The 17,407-nt window shown below is 31.7% G+C and overlaps 3 protein-coding genes across 6 annotated transcripts; 2 read left to right on the forward strand and 1 right to left on the reverse strand.

The window, feature by feature from the left end:
- The first annotated feature begins 2,679 nt into the window (after positions 1-2,679).
- Positions 2,680-5,727, forward strand: LOC111502625 (ribokinase). Of its 3 annotated transcripts, none has more exons than XM_074170877.1 (5): positions 2,680-2,891; positions 3,106-3,238; positions 3,429-3,713; positions 4,733-4,860; positions 5,365-5,727. In XM_074170877.1, exons 1-5 carry the CDS (start codon positions 2,845-2,847, stop codon positions 5,690-5,692), a joined length of 921 nt encoding a protein of 306 aa, XP_074026978.1. In that variant the 5' UTR covers positions 2,680-2,844; the 3' UTR covers positions 5,693-5,727. The 3 variants fall into 3 exon arrangements, with proteins under 3 accessions (XP_074026978.1, XP_074026977.1, XP_074026979.1); XM_074170876.1 differs by lacking the exon at positions 2,680-2,891 and adding an exon at positions 2,898-3,056; XM_074170878.1 differs by lacking the exon at positions 2,680-2,891 and adding an exon at positions 2,898-3,056 and having other exon boundaries at positions 3,118-3,238.
- Positions 5,728-7,238: 1,511 nt separating this feature from the next.
- On the reverse strand, positions 7,239-10,938 carry Arfrp1 (ADP-ribosylation factor related protein 1). Of its 2 annotated transcripts, none has more exons than XM_074170880.1 (5): positions 10,640-10,938; positions 10,412-10,582; positions 9,015-9,096; positions 8,721-8,892; positions 7,239-7,564 (listed from the first exon to the last, which is right to left on the reverse strand). In XM_074170880.1, the coding sequence occupies exons 1-5, from the start codon at positions 10,730-10,732 to the stop codon at positions 7,558-7,560; spliced, it is 525 nt and encodes a 174-aa protein (XP_074026981.1). In that variant the 5' UTR covers positions 10,733-10,938; the 3' UTR covers positions 7,239-7,557. The 2 variants fall into 2 exon arrangements, with proteins under 2 accessions (XP_074026981.1, XP_074026980.1); XM_074170879.1 differs by having other exon boundaries at positions 7,239-7,569; positions 10,640-10,931.
- A 3,844-nt stretch (positions 10,939-14,782) lies between these two features.
- Positions 14,783-17,092, forward strand: LOC111502627 (venom serine carboxypeptidase). Its single transcript, XM_023156745.2, has 2 exons — positions 14,783-15,979; positions 16,299-17,092. Exons 1-2 carry the CDS (start codon positions 15,169-15,171, stop codon positions 16,904-16,906), a joined length of 1,419 nt encoding a protein of 472 aa, XP_023012513.2. The 5' UTR covers positions 14,783-15,168; the 3' UTR covers positions 16,907-17,092.
- The last annotated feature ends 315 nt before the right edge of the window (positions 17,093-17,407 follow it).

Raw genomic sequence — 17,407 nt, forward strand, 5'->3', positions numbered from 1 at the left:
TGTTTAATATACCTATACCTAATGAATTGATGGGTTCCAGTCAATTCGAGAAGTATTTTTCCCTTTTTAAAGTTTGTAAATGAAATCTTGTGCATAAAACTGTCATTTTTACTATGAATTCATTATTCATTCTCTAGTAATTCGCTTGGTCTGTTCATTTATTCATTTAATGCGATCGATTCCTACATTTATTGAAGCACCAACCAAACTATCCCTTACTTTTGCCGAATTAATTACTCTAAAATTGGTATGGCGGCCATCTTGTTTTCCGCATAAAAAACATATAGTCTTCCATCATTTTGAGTCCGCCATATTGAAGTTGAAGTGTCGTCAATTCATTTTCCGTATTCTTATTTTCAGCAAGCCTTTTTCTTTGATACTATGCGGAGGCATTAGAAACCTATAAAGTGTTTGTGAAAAATGCCTTTGATCACTGTCTGATGATATATCGTTCACAAATCCAACGTTATTGTCTTCGGATCGGAAAGCTCTAGAAATGCCGTTTTCCAATATGAGAATATTACATGTTGCAACCTTTTTCAATGAGTTGGTACTGTGAAAATCTTGTAAATAACAACAAACTGATTTTATGTATTCTATAATGTCTAGGTACTTACCTATTCAGCGGCAATATACATCTGTAAATGTGGTATCACTATCCTGCAAAAAAACGAAACGCTCTAAAAACGGATAGATGATCTGGAAAATGGAACTAAACATGATATGAATTATGTTTATTATGAATGATTGAACGCATTATTTTGATTTAAGATATGCTTGAAGCCCAAGACAGTTCTGACTTCATCAATAGCAATTTTCTCAATTGTCCCAGGTGCGGATATAGAACTCAAAAACAGGTTTAGATGCGGAAAAAAATTATCAGAACTCTCAGCCAATGAAAGCTTGCCTACAGCCTCGTGACGTGTTGAGATCAGTTTTGAGAAATAAAAATAAGCTCTCGAAGTCAAAATTTCCTGGGATCTCAGAGTCGATTTTACACTGAAACAAAAAAAATAACTAAGTGATGTGTACAATATGAGCTTGACCGATGCAGAGAGTGGTGAAAGAGATATTTTTAATAAATATGTCAATAATCGAACTACAATTTTTCAAAATAGAACAACCCAGTTCACTCAATATAAGAGCCCGTGATGACGAATATTCCCCTAACGTATTGATAAAATATCTAAGGAGTCCAATTAGCAACCCCTTTGAATAATTACCTGGAATATGCAGTGATTCAAGCACCTTTCCGAATTCCTATTCTTTGTGTTTCCAAGACTTGGCCAACTGCAGATTTAGGCTCTTCCCCATGAGAACTAGTTGACTGTCATGTAATATTCAGTAATGTGGTAAAGTGACAATTCCAGAGGACGTGGTAGCGGCGATCTGCTGACTTTTGAAAATACATTTTTACTGTGTACTGGACATGTCTCCGTGGTGAATTTTTCGTCACCTAAGACACCACAACTTTTCTTTCATTTTATGTGTTTTTTACTTCAGTCCCTCATTCTGTATTGTTGCTATATTTTTGAATTATATATGATATATTCGTGCCAAAATTGATGAGTATTATCATATTCTATTTATCATTTTTTGTCTCTGTAGCTGTAAGGTTAGTCACCTCTAAAACTGTTCTTGTAGGCAACTACCTATATCTTGAAAGACTTAGTTTCGACAAAATTGGTAACAGTAGGGGCCATAGTTTACTAAAATATATGGATGCTCAATCATTTTGTCTATCAAATGGTAGAAGATCGAATATAGCTGTTGTGAATTTCCTTCTTTTGTTCTGGGGTGGGAATTCACAAATGTGTTTTCGTGAAAAACTTTTAAGGTCACTTAAAGTATATTTTTTCCTGATATTGTTGAATCATACCCTAAACTTTCGAATGAAGCTCGAATAGATATGCAAGCAACTATAAAGCGCGGTACAAAAACTCGCCAAACATAAAAGAGCAGATTATGAAATGTACATTTTGAGTAAACTTAATGTGAAAAACTCTAGATAATTTTGGAACACACTTAGGCAATTTCGAAACAGTCACGTAATTTGCTAGAAATCTCTATAGTTGTCTGGAAAGGGTTCTATGAATCTATGCTCCCTCTACGGATAATCGATAATACTTCATTCTCCGGCACGCGCAATAAAACTTGGATTAAGAAATTTTTCTCGATTTATTGTTGGTCTGTTTGGATACTTGCAAAAATAATAAGGCTCCAATGTTTTAAACATCTTGCTAATAACTGGTTATTATATCTTTGTTCTCGTAAAACGACTTTTCATTCAACTTATATAATTCTTACTGATTTTCATCTCGACAGTCCATGCGCATGAAACTAAAAATAATTATTTCATATGTTTTTTTCAGCATCCACTTCCTCGGCAGAGGTTGCGAGTGACAATCGGTGCACTTTCGACAGAATAAAGTAGTTATTTCAATAATTTTCTCTAAGGCCAGTCCTTTCGAAGAATTGGTCAAATTTTTCATTCCAGCGATTTTTTTTAAATTTCATGTTACCTTTTTCGAATCCCGGCCAATATTTTCCTCCGGTATAATTTAATTTTTTTTCAACTACAATGTTATCATAACATCCACTTCAATGTTGGTCTATAGTTCAATGTAAGCTGCTTATAAATCAACAAATGGGTTAACATTGATTTATTTCTGTATTTCTTATTATTTGAAGTGTCATCAAACAAAAATGTTACTCTTTGCTGGAAAACTGATGGTTTTTTCCAATTTAATATTATAATAAATACCGACGCCACTGTGCCTTCGGCATCCTTCGAAAATAGCAGCTGATAAATTTTGCGGCCAAGTTCACATTAGTCATAATGGAATGTGTAATTACAGAAAAACTGTCAAAATAGAAACTGAAGATTATAGGTTAGGAATTTTATTTTATTTTCATTTTGATAAGATTGTTTTACAATTACCATTACGTAAGTAAAATGGCAATGTTCATGAAATAAGGAAAAAATACTGGAATAACTTTAATATGTCTCATTCTGAAATTGTTGTTGTTGGCTCTTGCATGATTGATTTTGTTAGGTAATAAAGAATTTATAACCATTACTATTCTACATTTATTTTGTGTTAGTTATGCCCCCAGGCTACCAAACGTAGGTGAAACTATCCATGGAAAAGAGTTTGTTACGAATTTTGGTGGTAAAGGTGCCAATCAATGTGTAGCAGCTGCAAAACTTGGTGGAAAAACTGCATTAGTTGCTAGAGTACGTATATATCTAAATGGGAGTTGATCCACAAGCAACTAGTGATTGGTGAATAATTTCCTATTAATCACCCAGTCTATTTTCTTAGTTTGATGTTGATTTTGGTACATGGATTTCTCAATATTCTCATAAGAAACTATACGATTCAATGTGTTTGTTCAGTGTCACTTGACAATTACAATCATTTCAGGTTGGAGATGATGTCTGGGGCCCAAAATATGTGCATAATTTGAATAAAGAACAAGTAAATACACAAAATATCAAGTCAACAGATAATACATCAACTGGTGTTGCTCAGATAATAGTTTCCGAAAAAGGAGAAAATCAGATAGTTATTGTTGCAGGCGCCAATGGAAAGCTAAGCGTAGAAGATGTTGAGGAGGCTCAAAACAGTATCACCAATGCCAAAGTTCTTGTAGTACAGCTAGAAACTTCAGAGCAAGTAGCTATAAGAGCTATACAATTCTGTAGAGGAGTGAGTATGATACTGAAATTTGAATAAAATATAATTTACTGGGATTGATACTTAATCAGTTATTGCAAATGTTTTTCGAAGTAGTGAACAGTGTAGTCTTTACTTAAAAAGATATCATAAAATTGTCATGATGTCTACTATTAAAGTGAAGCTACATAAAAAATTATTTAAAAACAATTTTGATTCAAAAAAAGAAGTAAAAATAAAAACTGCTTCACTACATGGAGCCGGAATAGTTTTTCCATGTGCTCAGACCTCAAAGAGAACATGAGTTGCTATTTCATTGCTAAAAACGCTTTTTCAAATCAGTTAAAGTGAATTTTTATTGAAATCTGCAGGTATATCAATACGGTATATGTTATACATAAATATATCAATTGATCAATTAGTGTGTGAAATGTGATTTTATTTTCTGGTCAAAATGTTTTTTATCTTGTTTATGATAATTTTGCAACTCTTTATTTAAAATAACAATTATATTGGGCAAAAATAACCTGAAATGGAATAATAGTGAAATAAAATACAAATAAAATTAAAAACGATTGAACAAAAAATAAAGGAATACAAATAAATATAAATAAAAAACGTGAACTAATGTGCCTTGGAATCTCTTGAATTTTTATTTATATTTATTTGTATTTCTTTATTTTTTGTTGTATTTTACTTGTATTTTATTTCACTATTATTTCATTTCAGGTTATTTTTGCTTAATATTGTTATTTTCAGCTATTTATTTTTAATTCTTCTTTTTCAGTTGTTTCGAGGATTTCAAACCATTTTACATATTAAACAATGGAAGTCCGAACTAGTGAAATTCATATTTTTTTGTTTTCACAGACATCCATATTAAACGGAGCTCCAGCTCTTTCTAAGTACAATCCACAGCTTGAAATTAACCATTCTTCTGACATCTTTCAGACTTACATCTTGATTTAATCCAAAATATAAAAGACGTACTCCTTACAGAATTGTATTTGTGTTACCGCTTCCCCATATGTTATATTTTTTCATTTTCACAGATATCCATATTAAACGGAGCGCCAGCTCTTTCTAAGTACAATCCACAGCTTCTTAGTTTGCCAACAATATTTTGTGTCAATGAGTCTGAAGCCTCTGTATTTGCTGGAATGCCAGTGAATAGTGCAAAGTGAGTTTATTAGTGAATTTCTTAGTGTACGATAAATACAAGTAATTCTGTAATACTTGAACTTTAAAGAAATTATCAAATTATTTTTGTATCAATATTAGAAAATTATTATATTTTTCATGCAAAATTCAAGGATGAAGAAAGATAATTAGAATATAATTCAGATTACGGAATCGATAATGTAGAATGCTCTGAATTATTCTTAAGGCTCCTACCTACAAGCAAGAGAGGACATGTTCATAGAGCCGAACTCTCCTTAAAATTAGAAGTACTTGATCATTAGGTATATTGTCTAAATGGTAAAGTAGGCAAAGCTAGACTTTCTGTGTATTTTCAATTAGATTCATTTGACTCATTCTACCAGTTGAGATAAAAAATGTTCTGTAAAATATGAATTAAAATACCTATGTGGCCAAATCAATTTTAGCAGGCTCTGCAACAGTCATAAATTTTTGCATCTAAAAACCTTTTTGGTTTTGAATACTCATTCTTTTTAACTTGTAGAGACGCTGAAACTGCAGCACTTAAACTTCTTTCAAGAGGATGTAACAGTGTTCTTATAACATTAGGTGCTCAAGGAGCCATTTACGTTGATAGCAAAAATAAGCATTTTCATCATATCTCCTGTCCTGAAGTCAAATGTGTTGATTCAACTGGTGCCGGTGATGCCTTTATTGGTGCTTTGGCATATCTCTTAGCATATGAAAAAAATATCAACATCCAACAGGCAATACAGAAGGCTTGTATTATCGCTTCTGATAGTGTAACTCGCTCAGGTACTCAGATCAGCTTTCCTGGACCAAGTATACTTTGTACTGAAAATTATAATTAGGATATACAATAATTGAAATAAATCTCTTACTTGGAGTGGCGTTAATTTTATCATTCCATACATATTCCATGGGAATCACACGTTAAAAGGTAAGACCTCGTTAGCCCTTAGTTCGCACAAGTTTCTCAACTTCTGAGAGTTGTTCGTATGGGGGCGACAGTTGATTAACGGAAAAACAGATTTTAAACAGATATTCAAAATGTTTCCTTGAGATAGAGGAATGAACCTTTTTAGATTTCAACTTGTCCTATTTGAGTACCATCCTTCACAATATATTTTTTCCAGGGTCTCCATCTTTCTCTCCGCATGTCCCTTTGTCAAGATATAACTTGAAAAACAATATGACAGACAACTGGTAGGAAATAATCAACGTTATATTTTTACCGAATGAATAAAATTGGCCGATACTTGTTAAAAATCCATATCAAAACTTACTAATAAGATTTATGATCTTCACTATAAAAGGTTCACAAAACTGCTTTGCTATCCTCGAGCAAGCTATGGTATAGTGAAAATCAAAATAATTATATTAATAAGTTTCCATAATACTGAGCAAAAAAATTAATTTCAACTTCCCAACTACAATGCACCATTTAAATTTTTTTTGTTCAACACAGTCAATTTCTACGAATCCAAAAAAAATAAGGTGAATTAAGACATTCTCCCGTAAATAAAACAGGGTCAAAGTTTCAAAATTGAATTGCATATAAATACATGGCATCTTAGAGCTTGAGTCAGTCAAATAAGGGATTCAGATAATGTTACATGGCAACATTTAACTTGCCTCTGAATCTTTCTGTTCGATATAATATTTCAAAATGAATGATTAAAATACGGAGAAACTTATGGATTGATAAAGAATATGTGCATTTTCTTCTTTCCTTGCAATTCGAACATGTCGGTTTTTCATGTCTATCCAAAGTTTCCTCTCGTGAAGGAATCCAAGCATTGTGATAAACTCAAGATTCTATTCTCAACAAAAATAATAGGGTATTTCCGTTTGTTGCTAAGAGATGATCGAGTTGCTTACTGGAACTAAATAGGTACCCAACTAAAACTCTCTCGCTTGTCTAGACACACGCTTCTTTCAGTGACACATTGTGATGGCTGTATCTTTGAAACGACTGCATTACAGTATATCAAGAAATGTTTCGTTATTTATATTCATGCAACTGAAGACCATTGAAATGCAGGAGAATATTTGACCAGTATTTTCGAATAAATTTCATAAACAGAATAAACTGTCATGGTTATTTCAACTCAGCATTTAACTTGAAAATGATAGCAGAGAAGAGATGATGGTTTTGTTTGAAATGGTATATTGATAAGAGTTATCAATATTTGAATATATTTGCAGGCAGGTACTTCATTGAAAGTACCAAAATTCCTGTCACACAATATAAGATTAACAACATATTTTAATATTGTCTAAATTGATCAACTATAAAATATCTAGAAGACGAATAGTTTTGTTCAACTCTTGAATAATGAGCAGTTGAAATGGATGTGTAAGGACTTACTGGGAGAATTAACATTTCTGGTACACAATATTAAAGTGGTTCTGATTTTATTATGATTTACTTTGATAAATCCTCTTAGATAAAAATTGTTTCAAATAGACAGTCCATAGTGATCTCAATACAAATCTATTTGACACAAAAATCTATTTTTAAAATGAAAAATATGTTCTTAACACTTTATTTCAAGCATAGTCTTGATTTCAACAAGAAATTGTGACATTTCTTGTTACCACAAATATTAGTCCATTTATTTATAAACAACTTCTTTAAGTTTCTTCTTGGTTTCTGGGTGGTCTCAAATATACATTCCTTTTGATGCAATCCACAAGCCACCTGATGCCTTCATCAACTCCTTCACTAAAAAAAGTCAGGTTTTAAAATTTCAATTGTATATAATTTTCATGTTATATTCTATCAAATGTAGATAAATTTTGAATTTCACATATGAATAAATTAAAAAATATAATTTAAAAAAACTAAAAAAATCGCTTTTAAAGAACATCGAACTAAAGAGTTAGAAATATTTTTTTTAAATAAGTTTAAAACAATAATGAATGAAAAATACTAGTATTATTGTGAAAAAAGCGCCCACGCTTTTTTCATAATAATACTAGTATTTTTGGTTCGTTATTATTTGTTATTTATTTTGAACAAAATTATTTTTCATTTTTTAGTTCAATGTTCTTTAAAAGCGTCTTTTTTAGTTTTTGTAACTTATATTTATTTTTCATTTTTTAGTTTCGTATGCTATAAAAGCGTGTTTTTTAGTCTTTTAAACTATATTTATTTTATCTAAATTTTGAGATCAATCAGCTATATATTGTTTAGAAAACCGACCATTGATATTTTCCGATTCCGGAAAGGGAGCCTGAAAATCAACTACCAAGCCCAAGGAAGGCAGCAAGCGCGCAAAGGAGCGCCATCTGCCCGCGAATAGATCAAGCAATAATGTCGATAATTCTGTCAAATACAGATCCCGAGCATTCAAAAGGGAATGAATATGAAATGAAAAGGAGAGTTGCAAACAAACAAACATACATACATACAGGTGAAGCTAATAAAAGTGTGTTAATTGAAAATTACCAAAATAATTTCAAATCCCTTGAAACCAAATTGTTTTGAAGACTTCATAATATTATTTTAAACTGATCTATATAATTATTTAGAGGCTTTGTTTATCAGGTTTGTACATACAAAAAAAATTGTACCTCAATATAATAATTCGATTTTTTCTCTGTGTTAAAAATCAAATAAATCATTATTTGTATGAATGGAATGATAATCTATTCAGTTGAGTGGTTTCTAATATGTTCTCGAAATAAAGCAATTTAAATTACCTCATACCCAACAAAAATACTTCTCCCCTATACCAAAACAAAAACATTTTTCTTGGTTCTAATGTGTGGGTGAAGTGTTTTTATTAGATTCATTCTGAGCTAGACAGAATAATTGTTTTTTCGAAGATTGAGAAATTAGGACCTGCAAAATGCAGTATATTTTCCACGTACCCTGTGAGAGCTGATATTGGCATAACCATACAGTCTCTTTTTCCAATCAGATGCGCATTTTTGTTGAATATAGGCTTCACTTCTCTAACTCCCATGCATTCTGGAATATCCTGTTTATTTGCTAGAACCAATAGAGGGATTCCTTGTAATGCTTCACTTGATATCATTTTATCTGTAAAATCATAGTGTGTTTTTAACTTCATAAGAGCTGTGGGATTATTAAATGGAGAAAAGTATAAATATTTCTGTAAGTTTTTTGATCTAACATAATATCTGTGCTTACTACAAACTTACCAAATATCTCTTTTGATTCTTGAATTCTTTCTCTATCGGAAGAATCAACAATATATATAATAGCATGCGATTCTTCATAATACTAAAATGAAAAATGAAATGGTGAAATTTCAGTGCTAGGAAAAAAGAAGGATTTTCAAATAGTCTCTTGTTACCATTAAGAAATCATTTGAAGAAATAAAGTTGTGCGTTGTCTCACATAAATCAAAATATCAGACAATTTCCATGTATCTTGAATTTTTGTAGTTATTAAGGTCGTTTTCAACAATCTTACATGCCTATCTACTTCTCTTAGATTAAGCAAAAGAAATCAGAACGTTCAGAGGATTCCAAAAATTAAATAATTTATAAGGTGATCTATTTAAAAATCGAAATTTATTGTTTCAGATGGAAGAAAAATGAAAGTAACAAAAAATGAAAGTTGCAATAATAAAAAAAGGGGAATTTCACTTGTTTTTATTACTAGAAATGTGTTCTGAAACAGACGATTTTTTTTTACTTCAGATTTGTAGTCATTACACAAAAATACATTTTTGTTGAACTAGCACCAGTCATTAAAACAAACAAATATCGAAAAATAGACAGTTGAAGTTAATACAGGAAGTTAATACAGGAATGAATAGTGAGATTAATTAATAGGAAAATGTGCTCAATATAAAAATCTTATCTTTGCAAGGATATATTTTGGGATATGCGATCTCTGTGAATAATCCAAACAACTTTAACAAAAAAATTGTTGATTTTCATGTTACGCTAGTTGCACACACACCGATTTTGGACGGCCAGTATAAAATCGGCCGATATTTTATTGGGAGCGGGTGTTTGCACACTCACCGAATTTTTATCGGTCAAACAATCAGTTGCTTTGTTGTCGTAATTAGCACGCACTACCAAAACGAAGTTAATGCTTAGTAACTACAATTTCACCGAGCATTCGAGACTGGGATGGTCGGTAAAAAACCGGTGAGTATGCAAGAGTATTTAGTCATATACGCCACTACTTCCCGGTACTGCCGGCGATACAATGGCAGTGGACGGCTGCTCACCAGTATTTTACCGGCGACGATCCAGGTACAAAGTCGGCGTGTGTGCCAGGTACAAAGTCGGCCGTCCAAAATCGGTGTGTGTGCAACTAGCGTAAGGTTTCTAGTTTTCGTGGGATGATATATTACTGTAAAGTATTGTATCTACTATTGATAACACTGCTGTGCATGGTTCATGATCTAAAAGACCTGTCAAAGGAGTTTCTTCTTTGATTAATGTGAAAAATCTTCAAGAAATATTTTTCACAAGATTGTCAAGAAAATATCCCCAAGTAATATCCATCATTTGTGAATAGTTTATATACATATTCATATTTTAAAAATTCTCAATGTTTATCTACCTTTCTACTTTACCTTGTCCCACAAAGACTGAAGTTCAATTTGACCTCCTAAATCCCAAAAGTTTAATCTTATACCAGCAACATCAATCTTTCCAATATTCAAACCAACAGTTGTAGTGATCTTTGTAGGATGTATTCCTGTATAATTTTTCGTTAATTTAGTTTTTGCTGCTTCCAGGTACGTCTAAAAATTTTAACGTAGTTTTAGAATCCTCCAATGCATACAAATGGAGTTACTTACAGTTTTACCAGCATTATCCAATCCTAATATTAATACACAAAACTCATCCTTTTGTACCATATATTTATAAAATCCATGTATGAGAGTGTACATTTTGCAGATTAAACTAATGTTAGAAAAAACCGTTAAATTTATTAGGCATACAAACAAAAATGCGTTTCAAAATATTGAAAATTATGTATAACCTTTGTATATAGACTATAATATCGTATACAAATGCACAAGATATCGCAAGAACAATATTCTTTGACAAACGTATAACCTTACTTTAAAGTAACTTTACTACCACAGATTCACAGATATGGAACAAGATACCTACCTGTTGGCGAAAATTCGAATACGACATTGAATGCAGTGGATGTCTATGTAACTACATCTCAGATATACAGAATACTGTATATCAATTAAAAAGATAGTGATATTTGGCGGTAGATTTTGAATTCTCAATAAGGATCTAATTCTGAATCAAGTGGAAAAATATTTTATTGCAGAATTTGCTACATTTTCATAATTTTCTGTCCAACAGTTACTGTTGCATGTACTCCCAAAGTGAAAATAATTGAAAATATAGTTTTGCTAAACATTTGGATATAATTTTTATTTTATCCTTATATTCCAATTAGGTTGGAATCACCTAGAAAATTCATACAAACAAAATCAATTCAAAAGTTATATAACGTCGATATTGAATCCATAGAGATTTTCGGACAGAAAGGCAATAATAATTAGTAAAACTACTAAAATGCAGCAAAAACCACTGAAATATATTTTTTCATAATGTGGTTTAGTCATTTAGAAGGCTCACGCCAAGATAATATTTTATGAGATTATAAGGCAGAATTTATTGCTTCCTCAGTAATAAAAACGGTCTTGAATGATTCTGAAAAAAATATACGATTTCTTGCAAGATACATACGTACAATGAGGTAATATATAATAACAATTTCCAAAATTACTTGAGCATGGTTCACTGATTGTTATGCAAGATTGCAGGTTAACGAATAATAGATATCCTCAACTCCGATTATGTTTATAACCGCAGAATACGACTGTGATGTAATCTGGAACAAAAAAGTCATTGGGGACAGAAATCTAAAAGGTTTTTCAAAAAATTCCCTGTCTGTGTCTTTGATAGAATAGCATATTGTCAATAGGAGAATGAGTGATCCTGGCTTTCATTTTATAAAAATTATTTTTCTGGATTACTTTTCGATAATACTTTAAAACTTCAAAATAACCTAAGCTAACATCATTAAAAATAGAAAACAAGAAATCTAACTCGGGAGAGATTTTGATACTGTCGCCGATTTTAAAATTGAAACAATAATAACATAGAGCACTTTTTTGTAAAACTATTCTTATATGTTGCATCAATTAATTAAATTAAAGCGAAAATTATGATCAACAAGTAATTTACTATTGACAGGTACTGGGCACACCGCTAATTGTTTCACTTGCATGAAACACTATCACCCTCAATGCCGAACCTCGATGTTTCCTAAAGACACTTGTCTTACCCCACATTTTAGTTTGCATAGATTTTAAAAATGGTAATACCTATACTGACTAGGCTTAAGTTCTTGTCATATTACCGCTCAATACCTTTCGCCCTAGAATCGCTGAACTTAAAGCTTCCTTTAAAAGGTCTCATGACTCCTCATAACAAAATAACTATTAGGATACCTGACCTCACCATTCACATCTATTAGCGCCCTCTCGCGGCAAGAATTTTCGTGATTGCTCTCATTGTTTTGATGTTACCGCCACTAGATTCAAAATCTCAGAGTAACAAAAGACAATAGAGATGCCTTTTCCATCCTTACATTGAATGCAGCATAACTTTATTTGTTTACGGAAGTAAGTTGGACCATAAAACAGTGGCGGTTGGTCTAGTTATAATCGGAGAAATATATTTATTTTATATCAGGTGAAAATGTATTCTGTTTAAATAGTTCCTACAGGAAATCTGATTTATGGGGATTTATTGAAATGAGGCCAGTATATCTACCACCTACTAGATTTTTATTTATGTATGGCTTTATAATAAAGCGTGTGATTTACTGGGTTAAAATTAAATTATTTCATATGAACTAATTTATAACAATGATAAATGTTAATTTCAAAAGGATTGAACTTTGCTCCATAAAATCAGATGAAGAAATTTGTGATTCATTCTCAGATTTGATAAATAAGCGGTACAGTTTGTGAGGTCCGATATAAAGAATTTTCGATTAGAAATCATGATTTCATTTAAAATTGGTATCTAGGGATCTTTGTGGACCGACATTATGAAAGGGGATATTTTTGATGTTCTTAATGATCATTTTTTTGATCTTATTCTTATAAGTAAAGTATTTGAAACTTGGTTTATATCATTTTATTATTTGTTGTTCGGAATCACACGTTGAAAGGTAAGACCTCGTTAATCCTTAGCTCGCACAAGTTTCGACTTCTGGGGATATTTGTTCGTAGGGGAAGATAGAAAAAAAAATATAGTAAAAAAATGAATAAAAATTTAAAAAATAAAAATGAGAGAAAAGAAAAGGAGAGGTAATAAGAAAAGGAAAAGAACCAGGAGAAGGTTGGGATTTCCCAACATGCATAACTTGAAGAGAATTCTGAGTTGGTTGAAATCTTCAAAAAAGTTCAGTTCCTCCCAAGTAAGAAAACAGTCCTGAACAGTCCACAAATTTTGAAGTGACAATTAACAAAATTCCCAACTTTTCGCTGTTTTTTCGACTTGGAAAAGTTGTGAAATTTCTGTTGGTGAAGATAGAAAAAATAATAGTAAAAACAATAAGCACAATATTATTTAAGTGTTGTTTCCTTTCATTTGTATTGAATATTCCTATACATGGTGAAAGACCAAGAACCTTGGTCCAAAGTGGAATAATTCCCATTATTATTTTTATAATCACCAAAATTTATTTTTGTTTGTGCATACCCTAACGGGCATAAGCATTCAGCCAATCTTTGGATAGCTAAGTAAGAAAATTATTATATTATAGTAGTAACACTAATCCCTCGGCTTTCATTTCTTCGAAAGTTGGGAAATTTTGCTGGTGGGGTTGGGAAAATTTGGATTCCCTGCCCCACTGGTGTTGAGATTACTTAGTTTGAATAGGTTACTGAGAGACCAATTTGCAGTATATATCAATTAACCACTGTAACTAGTTTTACTAGCAAATAATTTTATTCAACAGGGCACCTTTATGCACATAACAATGTATAATGTATATCTCTATATACTCAAATTCCTGAAAAGAACGCAAATAAGAAAATGAACAATTCAAACAAACATTATTCAACTTACGATTGTCCCTAATTCATTCAAACAAATCTCAAAAGAGAATTTCAATATTAATCTCTTTCTTTCAATTTGACGTTTTTTACTAAAAACCTTTCTCCTGTCAGATGAGATTTTTATATATACAGGATGAATAATAACATTGAACGATTAAAATTGAAATGCTCCAATTAGGTTCTACAAAGGGTTTGAAAAAAATAAGAAATATGAATAATTATTGAAAAATTAATAAATGTTAATGGTTATTTCTAACAACTGGTTTTTCTTTTCGCTACGGCCCTGCCTATGGCACACATATGAAAAACATATTTTTCATTTTTGAAGAGTTTTTTTCATTTACATTGATGATTTTTCGTAATTATAGAATTCGTCAGCATGAATTATTGAGAAAAAAACATAATGTCGGTCCACAAATACTCCTAGAAACCAATTTTGAATGAAATCACATAATAATATCAAACCTCAATCATAATCATAAATATTCATGATTTCTAATCGAAAATTATTTATATCGGACCTCACAAACCGTACCGCTTGTTCATCAAATCTGAAATAATTTAATTTTAATGCAGTAAACCACGCGCTTTATTATAAAGGCATACATGAATAAAAATCTAGTAGGTGGTAGAAAAACTGGCCACATTTCCTCAATCCTTGATGGTAAATGAGATTTCCTGTAGGAACTATTTGAACAGAATACATTTTCACCTGAAATGATTTATTTTATAAATATATAATATCCCTCCGATTATCAATTAAACCAACCGCCACTGTTTTATGGTCCAACTTACTTCAAATGTAAACAACAAACTCTCCATAACCTCTCATTACCCGCCACCACCCTTCGCTCATAAGTTGTACAGAAAAGGATATTACGAAACCCGTTTCAAAATACATGTATTGTATTGGTATAGGCATGGCAACTCTATTATCTTATTAATTACTCTGAGTTCAAAATATATAACAAAATGAAGAATGAATTAACAATTAATTGAATAACCTTCAGCCGGCTAGCATAGCGACTGAGTGACCAACGACTAGTGCTCGTTTGTACAGCCACAGTATAAGTTTTAGCTTTATATCTGTGGTACAGACAAAGATTTAACTGAGTCTTTGATACATCTTTTTATATTATTGTGCTGTTGCCTTTTGTTTTGGCACTCCGTAGTTTTCTTTAAAAGCGGTTGTGACCATACTAATTGTGAGAAGAAAAAAATCGAATATGAAGTTACTCTTGATAAGTGTTATTATTATGATGGCTGTCAATCTCAGCCCATCCAATTGCGGCTTTCCAAATTTTTATGGGGAAATCAAACAACAACCAGTAACTGATGATCCGGGGGTGCCCCTGTTTCTAACCCCACTTATTGAACAAAACAAAATAAAAGAGGCCAAAACTGCATCCTCTATACATTTCAATGGATTCAAGAATATGGAATGTTATTCTGGCTATTTCACCGTGGATAAAGTCTTCGATTCAAATTTGTTCTTTTGGTTCTTCCCATCGAAATCTAATTATGTTGCTGATCCTGTTATATTGTGGCTGCAGGGTGGGCCAGGAGCCACATCATTACTGGGATTATTTGTTGAAAATGGACCTTTCTCTGTTAAGAACAAAAAGGGGCTGAAATTGCGTCCATATGCATGGACAAATTCCCATTCTGTTATTTACATCGACAATCCTGTAGGAACAGGTTACAGTTTCACCAATGAGGGATATGCTCAAAACGAAACAAAAGTTGGGCAAGATTTGTACAATGCGTTGCTTCAATTCTTTACTATGTTTCCTGAACTACAGAAGAATGAATTTTTTGTTGCCGGAGAGTCCTATGCTGGAAAATATGTTCCAGCACTGTCTTACACAATATTAAAAAACAATCCAGCTGCAAAATTGAAAATCAATCTCCAGGGATTGAGTATTGGCAATGGATTCAGTGATCCTGAGCACCAATTCAAATATGGGGACTATTTGTATCAAATTGGATTGATTGATGATAGTACATATAAAGTTTTCCAAAATCAAGAACAACAAGGTTAGTTCATTTTTTGTTTGCATGTCTTTTAGTTGGCACAAAAAATATGTGTTGACATGCGCCAAAATGATTTTTTCCAGAGATCTGTAAAAGGCTACTCAATATTAAATTGGCAGAACGCGGGGCAAGTTGTCCATTGTGAATGATCTCTTACAGTTTTGGTGATTAATTTGAATGTTTTTGGGATTTTTGATCTGTATTAAATGAGTCACTATTTTGTTTTGCTAAATTTGTCATAAACAAAAGCATTACTTATGTTGTAGTCATGAATGACAAATTTTATTGCATGAATCATTTCAATGTTTGTTTTCATTTTTAGCTATCAACTGCATTCAGAACAAACAATTTGCCAAGGCTTTTGAAATATTTAATAATCTGTTGGATGGAGATTTGAACAATGTATCATCTACTTTCAAGAATGCTACGGGATTCACCAATTATTTCAATTATCTATATCCTGACGATCCAAACAACATAGAACTGAAAAATTTTGGCAAATATATTCAGAGGTCAGATGTTCGAGCTGCAATTCATGTTGGAAATGCAACGTTTCACGGAGAAGACAATACTGTGGAACGTCAGTTGAGCAATGACATAATGCAGTCAGTTGCTCCTTGGATGGTTGACATATTGAATAATTATAGGGTTTTGATTTACAATGGACAACTGGATATAATAGTTGCATATCCACTCACAATTAACTATTTGAACAATCTGAATTTCAACGGAGCCCAGGAGTATAAAACAGCTCCAAGACTCAAATGGTATGTTGACAATGTTTTGGCTGGTTTTGTGAAGCAGGCTGGAAACTTAACAGAAGTTTTAGTGAGAGATGCAGGTCACATGGTACCTGCTGATCAACCACAATGGGCTGTTGATTTGATCACAAGATTTACAAGAAATAAACCTTTTCATAGGAAAGAGTGAAAATGATAATCACACAGTCAATTTGTTAACAATATTAGTCGAATGTGCAAAATACTCTGAATATTATTTTTTCTGGACAATATATTTTAATGTATTTGAGAATAGTAATATGTTTTAGTAGAGAAGTTATTTATTCCAGTGGAATATACTTATGTATATTTGAAATATAATTCTGTGTGAATATCTTTTGTTCTGGTTTTTAATTATTGCCTTCTCTATCCTCGAACATTTTTTATCTCTTTACTGGCAGGTTCAGGAAGGAAGACTTCAATGATATATGAAATAAAAATGAAATAATCTACAAAAGTGGAACACACTAAAGGCATAGATACTAACCTCCTATTTTTTTGTATTGAAAAATTTATTGCTGAACAAATAGAAATGAAAAGTATATTCTATTATTTCCAAAATTATAATTTTTTACCAATTACGAACTTAACTTGGTTTTTCTTCAGTAGTGCCTGTGTAATATGTTTCATAATAATTCATTCGAATACCATT

This window comes from Leptinotarsa decemlineata, unplaced genomic scaffold, assembly GCF_025532065.1.
Source record: "Leptinotarsa decemlineata unplaced genomic scaffold, Ldec_3_MD MMD2_tig00000008_RagTag_RagTag, whole genome shotgun sequence".
Taxonomy (NCBI): domain Eukaryota; kingdom Metazoa; phylum Arthropoda; class Insecta; order Coleoptera; family Chrysomelidae; genus Leptinotarsa; species Leptinotarsa decemlineata.